The sequence below is a fragment of the Erithacus rubecula genome (assembly GCF_903797595.1).
Source record: "Erithacus rubecula genome assembly, chromosome: 9".
Taxonomy (NCBI): Eukaryota; Metazoa; Chordata; class Aves; order Passeriformes; family Muscicapidae; genus Erithacus; species Erithacus rubecula.
In genome coordinates, this window is record NC_136660.1 from 31,418,457 (window position 1) to 31,436,669 (window position 18,213).

Consider the following 18,213-nt stretch of genomic DNA (forward strand, 5'->3'; position numbering starts at 1 on the left):
GCTGCCCTTCATTAGCCAAATATAGAAAAATAAGGCAGACACAGGGTGGGTCATAGAAACAGAATCTGGTTTTCCCTTAATTTCCCAGCATTTTCTAAATTCACCTGTTCTGCTTGTGAGGACAACCTTGGAGTCAGGAGATGATCCCTGAGCTGGGCCAGAGCTTGGCCAACCCAAATGAATGTTTCCATTCCCTGTGAGTTATGGGGCTCACCAAACTGGAATAAACAGCAATGTGATTTTAACCATGGAACCACACCCAGATCCTTGTGGTAAGAAACAGATCTCAGATTTAAATCCCCCTGCTCTGGTTAAGTGAGATTATTCTGCATTGCTCCTCACTAACCCAGGTATTGAATTTCTGTCACATCTTAACCACAAAAAGTAATTCCATTTTTCATATTTTTACTTGCTGACAATAAGGCTGGATGAATATTTAATCTTCAAATGACATTTTACTCTGAATGCTCTTTTTTGTTGCTTGTGGGACAGCAGAGTTAATAAGAATGATTGTGCTGTTGACATAAGAGATGTATTGAACTTTAGAAAGCAGCTGCTGCAAATTAAGGAAGAGTTAATGACTAGAATAATTAAAATATCAGGTTGTTGAGATTATTTAGCATCATAACAAGTGGGAATTGTTACTGTTTTCTCTAAACACCATTAGCATTTCAGAATACACAGTGCAATGCTCTTTGTAGTGTTTTGGTTGGGGAAAAAAAAACAGGTTCAAAAGTGCTGCTGTAATGTGAAAATCCAAGTGTTGTCTCCAGGTGGGATGCTGGCACTCCAGCCATGCTCCTGGGACAGGCAAGTGCTTGAAGGATCAGTTTTGTAAAGAGCAGAAAACTGCTGGATATTGGTTAATCCAGCCTGTGGAAATCACCAACCACCACCCAGGGGAAGGTGGATTAAACATCACTGAGTGTGACACCCAGCAGGTGAACAAAATCACTCAAACACCTGAAAAGGCAGATTAATATCAAAAACATGCACTTGTAAAGCACTTTTGTGTTCACTGCCTGGAATTTTTTTACAAGCTTTCCAAGGTCCAGTTATTTTTAATTTTTTACTGATGAGAATACTCATTTGCCTATTCAGTTGAAATGTTCTACCAAAAATTGTTGAGTCAATACAGCCCCTCTGAAATTTGTGAAATGTATAAAAATATTCTTTATGTGCCTAATAAGAAAAAACCAAGATGATAATTAAACTCAAACATGTGAGCAATGTTTAAAATTTTAATGGAAACTGTAATCTCCATCAAAATTGAGTCTTTTGTAAGGTTAAGAGGATGGAGAAGCCACAAAAATGATCAACAAATTTTTCTGCAAATCTCAGTGTGAACTTGGTGAATTTGTAGACCTCACCTAGCTATAAAGTGACCACGGATGCTGCAAAATGTTGATTTTATCAATGGAAGATGGCAGAGAATGGTTATTTAGTGACAAGATTGCATTCATTGCCATGGCTTCATTGAATGTAAATTTTTCTGCTAACAAAATCTTACAACATTACAGTGAAATACAAAAATGTGACCTAAAGTTTAATGACCTTCAAAAGGAAATTAATGAGCAGCAAACACTTCAGATTAAATGTATAGATATGATTTAAACTTGGAATATTAAGGAGGTATCAGAAGAAAACACTAAAACTTCTAGAATTTAATCACCTGAAGCCAAGAGGATTCATAGCTGTTTATTAAGGACTGGAAAGAGCCAATAAAATCTCTTTTTGTCTATATGATAACACAAAGCAGCACAGGCAAAAGTGTGGGTTCACTTGTGTTCTGCTTCAAGTTCATCTCTGTTTTGGTGTTTCTCATAAAGATCAACCACCTGCCACAGTGTGAGAAAAGAGAGAGGAAATATGGCTGGGTCACTGTCACTCACTGCTGGAATCAACATTTTGGGAGATGTGTCCCAAATTCTGTGAGAATAATGAGCTGGAGTTAGAGGAAAAAACCCACAAGGATACATGGATAAGAGAAGGGAAAAGTAGATGGTGACAGAAGCTGAAAATATGTGACAGGCTTAAAATATCCAATGAAATGATGGATTTCCTAACTAGCACAGACAATGATTTCATTCACATCCATTTTCATCAGTGTTTTTACCCACCTCCTGGTAAAAGCCATAAAAAACTCTTCTGCTCCAGCAAATTAAACTTGGATTAGAGATTACCAAATGACACTACATTTATACCAATGTCTGTAAGCAGATATCACTTCTGTAGATTCCCACCTGATCCAGCCATCCCTGGCAGTGTCCAAGGCAGCTTGGACAGGGCTTGGAGCACCTGGGATAGTGGAAAGTGTCTCTGCCCATGGCAGGGGTGGAATGGGATGGATTTTAAGCTGCTCCCAACCCAAACCAGAGTGGGATTTGCAGCTGCTGAGAGCTGTTTTTTGGGAGGTTACTGCACTGGCAGTTATCAGGCTGGATGAGAAAAACCCAGATGATAATTACACCAATAAAAATGAGCAGCTGGATAACCTGACAGGGATAGTTAAGGAGAAGCCAGCAGCTCCCACTGTGTTTTATGATTGTCAGGGCTCTGCATGGGAGCAGATGACTGATGGTTGGTATTATCAAGCAGAGTGGAGGATCTCCTGTTTTAACCTTTCATTTGTTCAACCTTTCCTGTGTGGGTGAGGTTGTGCAGTTGAATTTCTTATTACTTGGAAGGGGTTGTATTTTTCTCTTTTTTATCAGGGATGATCAAGATTTAGCAAAGTTCTCACATAAGAGAACTGCTATAAGGTGTTCAAATAGATCTGTAATTACAAAAGGGCTGAATCCACCCTCAAGATTTATTTCTTGGCATCTCTGCAGGGTTGTCTGTTTTCCTCCAACACTAAAAGGAAAAGAAATTTAAAGCACAGGCTTTAGAAAAAACCCACCTGTTCTAAAGAGGTGGAAAAGGCAGATAAACAGAAAACATTGGTATCCAGATTTACTGGTTTGTGGTTTGGATGTGTCTGAAGGTTAAATAATGGTGCTGTGTATTTCAGAGGAAAGGAACATTTTAACTCCCAGGTGCATAACTACAGCAGTAAATAGGGCACACATCAGTTTGGTATCATTACATCCAGGGCAGGCATAAACATCTCAGCACAAGATATTCACATCTGATATTCTTGGTAAAATTCCTTGGAGCCTGGGTGTTTTCCTGTGCTGGACAATCAGAAAATAATTGCACAGACAATTCCACTTGACAGCTATTAGGCCATTTATTTAGGAATGCCTGGACTAACATGGAGTAAGGTCACATGCATTAGTCCCAGTTCTGCTGTGCCCAAACTCGTGTGAGCACCAGAGACAGGCAGGAGAGAACACCAAAGCCACTGTCCCCAGCACCTGAGGCCTTCAGCAAGCAGAGTCCACCCAGTCTTAGCCAACAGATGTCCAAGGATTCCCCATCAAATTCATTTCTTGTCATCAAATGAAAAATAATTTCCTATTTCTCATTTCTGAAAACAAAGCACAGGAACCTCAAGGTTTGAAAAGTTAAACTCTCACACCATTGTCTCAAGGCTGACAGACCTCACCTGCCAGGACTAAGGCAGTGGTTTCCACCTTCAATCCCATTTAAACTTGGCTATTTTATTTCAATTTTGCCAGAGCATTCCAGCTACCCTGCAAGATGCCTTTGTGGGACTCCAGAGAGAATCCACCCAAAAAACTCCATTCATAACTCAAAAAATCTTGTGTGCTCTTGATCTATCATGATGGTCATAAAATCTACATATGCCAGTGAACAAGTCAAACTTAACTGCAAACAAATTATCTGCTGTCATTACTCCATATTCCAAAATTATTTCACTTTGTTACCTGCACAAAGACATCATTAATCCCTTCTCACCTAAAAAAAAAAAAATCTCTTCTTGACAAACTGCAGTTATATTTGTTATACAAAAATATATGGCACACAGGATGCTGTAAGGGTGGTAAAGAGGGTGAAATAAGTAAAATATAATTACATATGATGGAATGATTGGATGAGTTGTTTACTTCTATTACTTAATTGAAATGATGCTGACTTGGAGGTGTTCCATAATTTCAGTCACAGAGAATTAAAAGTGCACTCTTCTGTTTTATTGAAGCCTTTGCTGTTATTTAATGGTATCTGCAGAACAAGCATGGGCTGAAATTGCCTAAGAAATTTAAGAATACAATTATTTACTATGCAAGGGCTCATGATTATGTTTTTCATTTTGCAGCCTTTTACCTTTTATGTGTTTCCTACATTCCTTGACAATAAAAAAAATAATTAATAAAGATGGCACATGGTATTTTTACAGTAATTTTTCTACTCATGCTGTACTTTTTCCTCAGTTTCAAGGATATTTTGCTTTTCCAAGAACCCTATCAAATTGGCAAAAACTGTAAATAGCAATCAAAATGTTTAAAACAGAATTGTATTTGGGAGAGTATGCTGCAGTCTGCTAGCAAGTGTGTTAAGAGATGTTTATTTAGCCACAGTCTGGCTACAATCATGCAGCTGAGCCTGGTTTTTTAGGTACAATTTAGGTCATAACATTTAAGCTAATGTATTTTCATCAGCTGGCACTTTGCCAGTGTTGATTATTTCCTAAATGTGCTCTGCATCTTTCCTGAACCTCAATCCTGCTCTGCTGTACAATTTTATTACTCAAAAGCCAACAATAAAGCACAAATCCTGCTCCCCCAGAGGCACAAGGCCAGAAAAGATGAGCAGACCTGCAGAGGAGCCCAGAACCCCTTGAATGTCACAGAAAAGTGGCATGAGAGGTGCAGGAGCACAAAAGGCACTTCAAGTCGGGCCAAAAATGAAGGAAAGAGATGGTACCAGTGGATTTGTGAATTAAGCACCTCTCAGTGACTAAGCCTCTCCTCTCACACATGGCACAAGTGGCTGTACCCCTGTATCCTCAGGAAAAGCTTTGTTCAGGTCCTTCTCCCACACCAGGGAAGAACTGCCACCCCACAGTGCTGGAGAGTTCCTGACTCCAAAACCTTTTTGTCAGGTTTAGCTCATGGAGTAAAATTGCAGCCTTAAAAAGCCAGAGGAGAAAGCACTCCTGGCATTGAACTCTGGCAGCACAAAGCATCCTCAAATCCAAACAACCCAAGCAGGACAGCAAAGGTGGGTTATTCACTGCAGGCTTTTTTCCTGGAATAGAGTGCTTATCAAAAGGGGAGCTTTCTGAGAAAAAGAGAAAGTTTTACTTTTTATCATATTAAACAGAATTTGTCACCTCTCAGCTTTTCCTCCCATGTTAGAATAAAACATAAAGAGCGTCAAAATTTTTTGAGTTGCAAAAATATACTGATTCTATAGTTTAGATATACTTTTCAATTTTTCATTTAGAACACCTCTCCTTTATAAGTATCTCTTTGTTGTTGTTGTCTTTAATCCTTTCTCTTCAATTTCTAAAGAAAACAGATGGACAAAGGATTTAAACAACCCAACAACCAAACCATTTCACTCCAGCTCAACTCAAAGCACTTCCTCCATCCTCTCTGTCTCTCCCCTCCACCGAGGGCTCCTTTCGGTTAGACTTGAACTTCATTTCCGATTTTTTCCCCCACCAAAAACGAGAAGCACCCTCCCCACAGCAGCATCCCCCCAGCTCCACTAGCAGAAAGGCCTCGTGCAGAGAAAAAGGCATGAAGAGATGGGCTATGCAACTCTCACTACGACTACAGAGAAGCGGAGCCGGGCTCTACCGCCGCCAGGGCCGCGGCCGCTGCCGCAGCCGGCGTGCCGCCACGCTCAGGGGCTGCTTCCCAAACTTCCTCATGATCTCCTTGATCCTGGCCAGGTTGGTCTTGGAGATGGTGAAGTCGCACTGGGTGGCCCCCATGTCGTAGCCCACCTCGCAGGTCTTGGTGGCGGCGGTGTAGCCCTCGGCCTTGACGCCCACCACGTACTCGCCCGGGTTGAGGAGGCGCCAGTAATCGCCGTCAGCTCCTGGGGGGACAAAGAGGGGGTTCAGGGCTTCAGGCCTTGCTCCTAGAGGGGAGGGGTGTTTGGAAAGGCTGAGGTTGGAAATCAGCTCTAAGATCCTCAATCAGCGTGTTCACCACCCAACCGCGTCATCGCGCGCCGTATCCACAGATTCTGGACATTTCCAAAGATGGGGACTCCACCACATCCCAGGGGGAAATGAGGCCTTGGGTTTCAGCCTTTTTGTTTTTCACACTTGGTATGTAACTCTGAAACTTCATATTAGGTGTTGCTAAGTTCTCTTCACAGGGTATTGACAAAACAATCCCTTCCCAGCTAGACGATCAAGGACAACTGGTACCCAAAATGCATAAACATCAAACATCAAAGGGAAGGGGGCAAGCCAAGGGGTTGAGACTTCATAACCTGAAGCTGTGGTTGGACAACTGACCCCAATATGTGGATGAACCAAAACTTATAAAATGTAAAACTCATGACCAGAATCCATCTTGGATTTGATGTGGGTGTAGCCCCATCCATGCTCTTGCACTGCCCAATGTGCATCCTTTCAATAAATTCCTATTTTATTCCTTTTGCTCTGTTTAGTCTCTGTTCCAGGTCAGCCTTCCCAAGCATCAGTTCAGTCTGCTCCAGTTCTTGAAAACCCTTTCCATGAAGAAATTTATCCTAACATCACATCTAAACCTTTCCTGGGGCAACTTGATTCCATTAAATGAGGACACAGAACCACAGGGGATAAGGGGATGGAAAGGGACCCACAGGACATTCAAATCCAACTCTCAGCCCTGTGTCATCCCCAGGAGCAGTCCTTGGCCATGGATGAGGTGACACCACAGATAAAACACTCCATCCCCACACCAGGAGGGTGTCCAAGGGGCTGCCTCCTCCCCATCCTGCCAACCCTAGAGAAAAACACACCTCAATCATATTTTCCAAATGAGGAAAAAAAGGCTCCAATCCAGCTGCAGATTTTTGGTGGTTGGAAAGGCCTGAGGCAAAATCTGGTGATTCCCATGGGGTAGAAAAGACCTTTCCCAAACTAATCCTTACTGAGGGATCCAGAAGAGTCCCAGTGAAATATCCACATCACACAACCCTGACCAGACTGCCAGGACACAGATTTGGGTGCTATTTACTAAGAAAAATGTGTGAATACATAATAACAACTCACTTTGACGTGTAAGTAAATATTCCCTTCTATAAAGGCTGACACTGGGGTTTAGTACACTGTTTTTCCTACAACATAAATTCACCAGGACATTTAACCACCTGGTTAAATGTAAATACACAAACCAAGCTCCTGTAATCGACTGAACTACTCATAAAAATATATTTTGACACCTCATTGAATCAGGAGTTTTTGGGTTTTTCTCTTTCACCATGAATGATCTCTGATATACCCATTTTATGTATCCATATGTGCTTCTTTTAAATATGACTTTAACCACTGTGAATTGAAAAAGGGGAAAAACTATTACCTAAAATTAGTTTTGCACTCTGTCCTGGAGAAACTCCTTGTGAATGAAAATACATATTCAAATATGCAATCCCATGTAAAAATAGAAATGGAACATCTCCTACATGAGGAGGGGTTGGGATTTTTTAGCACTGATGAGACCTGACAGCCTCACTAACACCAGCTCTGGCTCACTGGGAGTGCAGAGTGTAGCAAAAACAAAAAGATGATTTGCATAAAAATATTGTGTCTGGGGAAGGTTCAGGCTGGTCAGGCTCTGTTTAAAGAAACTGCATTTTAATTTAGAGTTTGGTAAAATAAAAATATGTGTTTGCAAGTAGCAAGTGTTAACAAATGGCAAATTGTCTATATCATGGTAGTGCAGCCTCTGAGTGTGCCAGAATTGTACCTGATCAGGTCCATTCTTACATCCCAATATAATAAGGGGTTTTAAAAGTAATTTTAACCACATTTGGGGTAATAATAAAGTCCAAATTTTCGGTTTCTCATGCCTTGGGCACTTTCAGGAAGGCTCTAAGAGTGATTCTTCATTGAGTTCTCCCTCACTACTGGGTCAGCTGGAAGCTGAACAAAGGCCAAGCCATAAATCTGCCCAAATTCCTTGTATTTATCCCCAAGGGCTCATTTTGAGCTGTAAATGCTCTGGCAACACCAAAGGGCAGCCAGATCCCATCCCTGCTCCCAGCCTGGCTTTAGCCCCAAGACTGCAAACCTGACCCACATTTTTCTGACACATTTAACAGTCAGTTCATCACAACCCCACACAGGGCCAGGAATAAACCTACACATTCACACCCCACTGGGAATTTATTGCAAAACTGGGTATGAAGCCTTCAGCAGGATGCACTTTCCCTCCTTTCCATTTAGAAACAAGTAGACAGGAGTATTTCTGTCAGCTGTCACTGCCCAGAATTTAATACCAGGCTAAAAGGTTGGGGGTTTTTGAAAATCAGATTAAATTCAGTAGGTAAAAACAAAACAAAACAAAACAAAAAATTCAGAACAGATGGCAAAAAGAAACACAATTAAAAACACAGATAAATTTAGTAAATAAGAGTTTTGCTGAAATAATAGGTTCCAGTGGGAGCAGGCTGGAGGCAGACAGCATCCATACCCACAAACTGGGGCTGGAAAAGGATTGCCATGTCTGCTTAGATGAAATAACAATGCATTAAAGGACAAAGATAGCATTGCTAAGAACTTAATATGTCAGATTACTCCATAAATTCTACAATTAAGAGAAATGTCCTTTGAGCCTGAAAGGACATGCCTTAGTTACAATTAAGTAACAGTAAAAGTGTAAAAGCAATTTTTACATTTAAAGGTACCAAACTGCACTGATTTAAATGCATTATAAAAATCTGTCTAATGCTCTTTTACCAACTCCAGGAAACTTGGCTGTAGTGATGCAAACCCAAAGCATGTAACAAACTCAACTTTTCTGTATGGACCAGGCAGCCAAGAGTGAGGCTGGAGACTGTAATAGCAGAATTATGCTTAGCTTGGACTAATAAATATTTAATATATTAAATATTACTAAATGCTACTTCAAAATCCTGGGTTTTGGTACACAAAATATACTGAAATCACAGCAAACTTATAAAAATATTCATAAAAATTTCTCTGGACACTGTGTGAAATTAAATTTATTGTACTTTGTTTTGAAAACTGCACAGAAGCATCTGTCTTTGAAGTCTGGCTGTGACACAGAAGTGTTTCACCAGGAAGACACTGCACATTTCCCCATCAATATTTACTTTGTCATTTCCCAAATGACAGGAAGGAACTCCCAAAACTGCCTTGGCATCATGAGGGGGGAAAGCTGCATTTGTTCACCCAACTGAGCTGCTTTTCCAGAGGTTTTCTCACAGAGTCCAGCCCATATCTGACTGTCACAACAGGGAATCACTCAGACTTAATCAATAATTACATCTGCATCGAGGGAAAATGGAATAATTTCCCACAAAGCTCTTGCTCTTGGAATCAATGCCTTCAATTAGCCCATTAATGGTGTTAGCTGAATGTCAGCATCCCTCTCATTCCATCAGGATATTGTATCCAGGAGAAAGCCAAACCAATGTGCTCTTATTTCAGTCCACAGGAAGAAGCAAAGGAATTTTCTCAAACCTTGAAATGGTATTAGAAGGCTTTTACAGGCAGCTTTTCTCTGGCTCTATGGGGCAGCTGGGCACGTTAATGCAGCAGTGAAAAGCAGAGCCCAGCTCACTTGAAACAAAACTTATGTGAATAGAGACAGTGGCCATCATTCTTCTCCTGCTTGGCCTATTTTTACATCAAGGCAACCCAGAGGTTTAAACAGACATATTTTTCATTTTAAAAGGCATAAATGAAAGAAGAGCACTGACAATTTGCCTTCTTTCTCTGGAGTTATACATGTCATTTTAGCTTTTTGGCTCCAGCATAAATTCTCTAGTTTCAGGGACTAATGAGACGTGTATTGTTATCTGGATAATATGAAACAGGATAGAAGTTTTATGTTCCCATCTCCACAGCTATTCCAGAGTGTGAGCTTAAACATCTCATTAAAAAGAAAAATTAAAGGGAATGAAATAAGTACTTTTATTTTTACTAACAAGTGCAGATGACCTTGAGCCATAGAGGCTCAGCAATAAGTCAAGATGCAAATAGCTGCAAGATTCCCTGAGCTTTACAAGGTGGATTTTGGGATCTTGCACATTTATTGAATTTTTTTTTTTTTTCACATGGCAATCCAGAGTACAGAAAGCTAGAGATTAATCACATATTGCATTAACTCAGAGCAATACATTAATTTTGTTAACAGAGTAACACAACCCACACTTTATGGCAGAATTTCAGCACTGCCAAGGCTTCCAAGACTAGAAAAAACAGCTGATTACTTTAATTCCCACTGCCATTTCCCAGTGGTCTCATTTGGAAATATTTTAGGCAGAATCATTATTGCCTAATTAAGTTTCTGTCATTCAATGCTGTCTTTTACAATGGAGACACAGTAGCACTGAAATTAATCATAAACTAAGTTAGATATTCCAAGATTCATTATTGGCTCAGATCACTTCTTGTGGCAAACACTAAAGATTTGCAAGTCACAAAGTTCTGTGATATTCCATGGCCTAAATCAGTTTATGTGCCCAAATCTGCCACTCTGTACCTCAGTGGCAAAGAGCATGGAACTGGCAGCAAGTGCAGAACACAGAACACCAGTAAAGAGATAAAAGTACAGAAAATGAGCATTCAAAAAAACATGTGGATGTGATACTTAGGAACATGGTTTAGTGGGCATGGTTTCAAATCACAAATCTGTTCTTTTGCACTGATGTTTTGTATTTTTAATTTTTTTGGTTTTTTACCTGTGCGAATGTCATGGTTTACACCTTCCACTGAAATAACAGCATTTGGGATTCCCTTTCCATGCACATCTTTCACAATACCTTTGATGCCACGATGGACCTGTGAAGAGAATAAAAAAAGCAAGTAAATTTTGCACAACAGTGAACAGTAGCATTCCTGGGAACTTACAATGAATCATTAATTCCATAAGTGAATGACATTTTTATATTCCTACTTCACATCTCACAACATTGTGAAGTATCATTATTAACCCTGTAGCAGCCCTTCAGGCATTAACTTGTGAATCAGTTTGTGAATTTTGTTAGGATTCCTGAGGCATCAAATCCAAGATAAATAAGATTTATAGATAAAAAGAAGAGCTGAAGCAACAGACACAATACTGGGGTCTCTTTCTAGCAGGGCTCAGCACCCACATCAAATTTTCTTCATGATTTTATTCCCTGAAGTCAAACCAGCTTGGCTGAAGGGATATGCCAATCAAAAATACCAACAACCCCATGATTATTCATGCAAGGGCAAACAGCAGGAACCCCAAATCTGTGAATGTGGAAGGGGTTGGTGAGTACCTGCTCCATAAAAACAATCAGGGACTCGCGGTTGTTCTCCCACTCCTCCGGCAGCTCGCTCTCGTGGGGATACTTGTCACAGCCAACATAGATGGAGAGCTCAAAGCAGTTGGTGTGCAGGTAGCTGAAGTCATTGATGCCTGTCAGTATGGGGGGGAAAAGGGAACAACTTCATATCCTTTTTAAGCTATTGATCAGGTCTTGAGTTTTTGTGCAAATTAATGTTGCTTCGATAAACGGAAAACGTCCAGCTGGCTCAGCCGGCAGAATTGGAAGGGAAAAATGTTTCCAGAAATGCCAAATGTTCTGTAGCAAAGCAGCAGAGTGCTCAAGGCCAGGTTGGACAGGGCTTGGAGGAACTTGGGATAGTGAAAAGTTGTTCCAAGCAAGAGGCTGGAAGGGCTTTAATGACTCTTCCAATCCAAACCATTCTGGGATTCTATTAGTGGGGAAGATGGGGACACAGCCAGGAGAAAGGTCTCTCTCTACAACAAAAATCTGTGTTTTGCTTTTAAGGAAATACTAAGAATCCCTAACCCTGACATTGCAAAAATCCATGCTCTGCTTTTAAGTAAAACACTTAGAATCCCTAATCCTGACATTGCAAAAATCCATGCTCTGCTTTTAAGTAAAACATTAAGAATCCCTAATCCTGACATTGCAAAAATCCATGCTCTGCTTTTAAGAAAGCCCCAAGAATCCCTAATCCTCACATTGCCCACAGAGCAGCTCTCCCTTAGGAGTGCCCTGGGTACAAATGGAATTGTCTCTGTTGGGTGGCAGGGCTGTGCAGCTGTTAACCCAGCTCACAGAACCCTGAATGCCAGGACACAGCAATGTGCTCACAGGGAGTGTAAAGGTGATTTATCAGAGCAGTTGGTGAAATAGTTCCTCAGTCTGCTCTCCTCCCTGAGTAATCTGATAGAAAATCCAGAAAAATCAAGGCAGTAATAATTATTTTATGCTATATACGGTGTCTGTGGTTTGTAAGAAATGAAAGGGTCTCTTTTCTCCCTGCCATGGTGTTGCAGAAGACTGGGATCTGCACTCTTGCTCTGCAATTGGCATTTCCATCAGAAATATGTCCTAATCAAGCCCCAGGAACCTCAGTGCCTCCAATCTCTGAGGAGTTGCAGTTTAATTCTGCATTACAAAGACCACTGTAACCTTTGCAAAAGCCTGGAGCACTAAGGAGGATTGTCTTTACACATAGAGCTCAAACATTTCCATTCCCCAGGTTTCTCTCCTCTTTCTCACAATTATTTTCCTGATTATAAATTCTCCACCCTCACACAGATAATGAGATACAGAACATGAACACTAGAGGAAGAAATTCTGTAAGCTTCATTTCTTGTTCCACCTACATTTCTAATAAGAAAATATATTTTAAAAGTTTTAATGATCATAAATTGTTATGTTTTAAATGGGAAAAATTAGCTTGAGTTGTGTTCACTGAATACTTCTGACCAGGAAGAGTTAAACCAAAATCTCTGCTCCTGTCCAATTACTACAGAGCAGTAGTCAAGTATTTAATGAGCCCTCAGTGCCTTCTGGAAGCAGAGCAGGAGGATTATATAATACAGATGTTAAACTTTTCGCTTTTGTTGATGGGGAAAACCTAAACATCAGCCAGTGGCATATGCTACTCCACATAAATGTGCTTCCCCTCCACTTGAGAAACAGCCACAATTATTTTCCCCTCACATACTGTATAACATCCTGCTTAATCTGCTGTGAAATGTTTTGCCATACACAGTAATTGCTCAGTTTTAATACATGTATTTAAGAAAATGGCTTTGTGTTGCCAAGAGCGACTCTTCCCTAGTGCCTGCACATGCAAATCCAGCCTCAAAAACACAGGAAATGAAATTAAATTAATCTCTTTTTTGCCTCTGTGCAGTTCACCCAGTGCAGAAACTTTGTATGTAAAATTGCTGAAAATAATGTGCAGGAGATGGCACAGCTGGGTTTTAAAGGCATGAGGAGGTGTTTGGGATGTGTGGTGCACATGCTTCTATAGGGACTGAATTAAATTAGAAAAATCCCATCTAAATTTTCCCTTGTTGTAAACAGTGAGAAGTTTCTGTGCAGGACCAGTGCAAGGAAGCAGGTGGATGAGGAGAGAGGGGACAGCAGTTTCAAGGTGTGGCACAATGAGGAGGGTGGCACCCACACCAAAGGATGGGTGGGAGACCTTCTGCAAGCATTTTGTTGGAGGTCTTACCATAATGTAACAGAGCAGGACATAAATCACAATTAAAACATCATCAAGAAATAAAACAAATCAGATGAAGCAAATCCAAAATGTAATTGGTCCTGAGAAATCAGGGTAATATTCAGCATCTATATTGTTCATCTCTCCTTAATGGAACTCAGTGTGACAGCTCTTAGTGACAAGGCCAATGCCATCTTTTCTGGATCAATTCATAATGATGTTTCTTGTAGCACTTAGGAAAATTAAATTTATAAATTAGATAATGAAGTGGTCAAGTTAGCTCTCAGAGAATGCTTCAGAATTTGCAGAAATTCACAGGAATGTAGTGCCAGACCTAAGAATTCAAGGTTTCCCCCCAAATTCACACAACACTTTTTAACCTCCTGAAAAAATATTTGAAAAGCTAATTCTCAACTGTAGCCTTTAAAGGCTGGCCAGCACTAACTCCACATGGGCCAACATAAAAACCATGTCCAAAATCACAAAATGTTTATGCATTGGAGGAACCTGCAAGTTCCAAACATGAGCCAGATTCAGCCAAATCTGTGTTTCAGAGACACTGGCCTGCCTCTGTTTGCCATTAGTGCTGCTCCTGTTGTCAGCCCACTGATGCCTGTCTCATTTCCTAATTTCAGGTAATATGTTTTTTGGCTGATTCACTTAGAAAAACACGAGGATTTTGAGCAGAACTGTGATGAATCAGCAGTGTCTGATTCCCAGCCTGCTCCAAGTGCACACCCAGAGAGGCAAATGTGCCTAATGCTGTTAAAAATGGGTTAATTGAGCTTTCCTGGAAATGAAGGTTTTGGCCACACCACAGACCATGGCTTCCCCTCTGTGCTCCTAACAGGGTGACAGGCTTGGGAGTGTGGAGATTGGTCCAGGCTGTGATTTATCCTGGCAGCAGGAATGCCTGTGGAGCCCATGCAAAATTTAAGTGTAAGGACATCCAGGTGTTTTAGAAATAGGATGGCAGCAGGCAAACAGTAGCTTTTTTATGGCATTTCATTACAGCTGAGAGTGAATGTGAGTGGGGGCTGATCTGAGGCTGAGCTCAGTCAGCAGGAGGCTGAAATCAGGATTTTCTTATCTGAGGGGATCCCTGAAGCCACAGCTTCAGCTCCGACACCGCCCGTGGTGCTTGGCAGCAGCTTTATTCTTGTCACCTTCTCTGGGGGTTTGGACTGGCCTGGTTTATCCTGACAAACTATCTTGAGTGCACAGAATTCTTAAAGCTAATGTTCAGTATGTGCACTTTTAGAAAACTTGGCTGTACCAGCAGCAGTCACCAGGAATTAATGACAGCAATGACATCTGGAAATAACGCACGTTTTACCGCCGCCACTCACACCGGGCGTGATGGCCTCACCCTAATTAGCAGGATAACACTAATTGGGGTTTCCACACTTACTTCCAGCCACGGTGTGCCAGGAGGCTCCGTTGACAGTGCCATCCTCCTTCTGGAAGTCCTCGGTGTGGCAGGCTCTCCTCCTGGCATCCGTCATCAGCCGGTGCGTGGAGGCGTAGGAGTAGGCCAGCCAGCGGAACACGTGGTCGTCGGGGGTGGCCGTGTAGTCCTGGGTTTTCCACATGGATCTCACCATGTCGTAGGGATAGGCCACCACCAGCTCTCCCCCCTGCAAGTTGCCACCCAGCACAAAAGGGATTTTCTCCATCCAGGCGATGATGGCCCGTGTTTCCACCGCCACCTGGGAGGGAAAGGCAACAGCGGCTCTGGCTCAGCCTGGGAATGGGATGGTGCTGCTTGAATGGGATGGTGCTGCTTGAGGTGCTGAGAACCATCAGCAGGAGGGATGTTGGCAAGGAGAAGGCCTTGTATGATCATGGTGCTTGCCAGCCATCCTTGGGAGGTCACACACATGCCTGATGAACTAAAACCTTCACAGCAGTAATTCATGGAAGAGGAACATCTATGTCGAGTGAGGCCAAGAGCAGGAACTGACAGGTGTCAGGTGCTGACACTGCTCCCCCTCTTTTTGTTTCCAAAATAAGGGATTAAACATAGAAATAATGGCCATAAATTAAAACACAGGAAGTTTCACCTCAGCCTGAGGATGAACTCTTCCATGAGGGGGGCAGAGCACAGGAACAGCTGCACAGGGAGGTCAGGGAGTCTCCCCCTCTGGAAACATTCCAAACCCACCTGGAAATGTTCCTGTATCACCTGCTGCAGGTGACCCTGCCTTGGCAGAGAGCTGGACTGATCTCCAGCGGCTCCTTTAAACTGTAACTATTCCATGATTGTGTGATTCTAAAGCACTAAGAACTGCCACAGTGAAGCTGCTATTAATAGTTACCATTATATTTAAAAGGTCAGGCCAAAATAAGTTAAATTTCTGGCACCATGAGCCAATAAACGACTTTAATATAAGCCACAGCACTGGGTTTGCATATGCCTGATCTGTTACAGTGTTTTTTGAGATAAGAATATATTTCAAGTAAGAGCAAGTAAGAAAATCTCAGGACAAATCTGTGAGTTTTCAAAGAGCTGATCTATGCCACAAAACTCGGGAGAAGCCTGATCCACATGGCCAAGCTCATGCTGTGCTTGTCCTCGTCTACCTTGCTCCCTAAAATTTGGGTATTGAGTCCTCCAGGTTCTTGCAGTAGCTGAAAATCCTCTAGGAAACCATTTTTTTCCTCAAGACCTGCCTCTAAAAGCTGGGGAGGGGATGGTCCTTTGGGGATGCATTTTTTTTTTTCCACTGAGAAAAAGGGAATTATTGACTTAGATCAGGTGTGGAACTTCACCCCCAGGTATTTAATTTCTTGAGAAATGTAAATCTCATTCTCTCAGCACATCCCAGCCTTTGTGTCCCCTCTCCTGGCCTTACTTACAGTGGCATTTTCAGACAGGTACCAGTCAGGGATGGGGATGTGATGGTTTGGAACTTTTCTTTTACTCTTCTTCTGATCTTCTGACTCCCAGAGCAGAGAGTTTAAGTCAGGGAAGTTGTTGTTGATGTCAATGCCATCCTGAGTCCATCGTCCTAAAGACCAGCCCCCCAGTTCTGAACCCTTAGATTTAAAAAAAAAAAAAAAAAAAAAGAAAAAAAAAAGAAATAAAATAAAAATCAATGTTTATTCAGAATACAACAAGCCCCTGCAGAATGTTTGGGATTGTGCCAGAGGGAGTTCTATACAGAGAAATGGAAAATTAATTATTTAATTAGCTGAATTAAACAGGTGACAGCTTTTAAAAAAAAAATTGTATGAAATTTTGAATGAGGTGAAGGAAAATCCATGAAAATTTACTTGAGGTTAGCCAAAATATATCTCTCAATGGAGACAGCACACATTCCCTCCCATGACTGAATCTGACTTTCCTGTTCCAGTCTCCTGCAGACTGCTCTGGAAGATTTTCCAGTGCATTCAACCAGGCCCAACAATTTTTCCTGGTGTCTTTCAGCCATCCAGACTGAATTATTACAATGCCCAACACGTTGTGCTCTCCTTAAAGGCACACTATTACATTTCAGTTGGGGATGAATGCAAATTTTCACGTGTTGAGCTTGGTTTCTTGTAAGAAAGACTGCATGAATTTTCCATTTTCCATAATGGTGTTCCCATGACTCTGCACACCTCAGGATGGATTGTTCTGGCAGCTCTGTCACCCTCCTTTCCACCTACATTTTCCTGTTAGCCAACACCACACCAAAAACTATTTCTTTCAGCTGCTTCCCAAGATGGATTGTGTTTACTTTGATGTGCCCATCTTTCCATTTTTAAATTTGAACAGAATAATGACAAGAGGAGCATTCCTGATTCATCTGCTGGAAAGAAAAGGATTCCCTGGCGTGTTTCTAATCCCAATTACCGCTTTGTAAGCCTTGTCATATCCATCAGGGTTCACTGAGGGCAGCAGGTGGATTCTGGTGCCCTGGATCAGGTGCACAATCCGTGGGTTCCCAGCCAGGTATTCCTGGCACATGAACTGCATCAGCAGGAGGATCAGCTCTCGCCCAAGCACTTCATTCCCATGAGCTCCTGCAATGTAGTGGAATTCTGGCTCCCCTGTGGAAAAAAAAAAAAAACCCACCCAGCAGAGTTGTAGTCAGAGCAGTAAATCAAATCTCTATCAAATGGCATCAATGGCAATCAGCAGCATTTCACTTAAGGAGTGCTGGAGAAATGTCTCAGCTGCTTGGACGGCACTTTGGAGAAATAAATTTCTTTCTGTTGTTATTTTATTTAGGGCTTAGGTATTAGTGAGATCTAAAACTTCCAAAACCCATTTTTGATTAAATATATCTTTAATTATACTCACAATTTCAGCATGTTAGATCTAGATTTTAACAGTTTTGAAGGTCTAAAAGTCACACGAAAAATACTTTGCTAGAATAGAGTTTTCCTAACAACCAATCTAAACACATTATCAGTGTATCCATGGACACAGCAGAGCACAAAATTCCTTTATTCCAACAGCTGTCCCAGGCACTATCACAGTGAGAAGGACAAAAGGCTGGATGAGTTTCTATTCTGAAGAATGACACCATGGTAGGAAATTGAACCCCAGCCCTCACAAGTGAAAAATTATTTAGAGGTTTGACCTGTCCCTGCTTGCAATGCATCCACCCCACATAAAAAGACAAATTTCTATCCATACCTACATCAATCTCACTACTAAAATC

At 41.5% G+C, this 18,213-nt stretch overlaps 1 protein-coding gene across 1 annotated transcript in view; it reads right to left on the bottom strand.

Annotated features, from left to right (window-relative positions):
- Window positions 1-3,213: 3,213 nt before the first annotated feature.
- The window catches only part of CPXM2 (carboxypeptidase X, M14 family member 2), a gene marked incomplete at its 5' end in the record, with an annotated part of 64,601 nt that continues 49,601 nt past the window's right edge, over window positions 3,214-18,213 (bottom strand). The window contains 6 exons of the mRNA XM_079312241.1: window positions 3,214-5,955; window positions 10,780-10,879; window positions 11,347-11,486; window positions 14,973-15,270; window positions 16,421-16,600; window positions 17,400-17,596. Of these exons, the coding sequence (XP_079168367.1) occupies window positions 5,708-5,955; window positions 10,780-10,879; window positions 11,347-11,486; window positions 14,973-15,270; window positions 16,421-16,600; window positions 17,400-17,596 (1,163 nt within the window). The 3' untranslated portion in view covers window positions 3,214-5,707. The remainder of the gene's footprint in view (window positions 5,956-10,779; window positions 10,880-11,346; window positions 11,487-14,972; window positions 15,271-16,420; window positions 16,601-17,399; window positions 17,597-18,213) is intronic.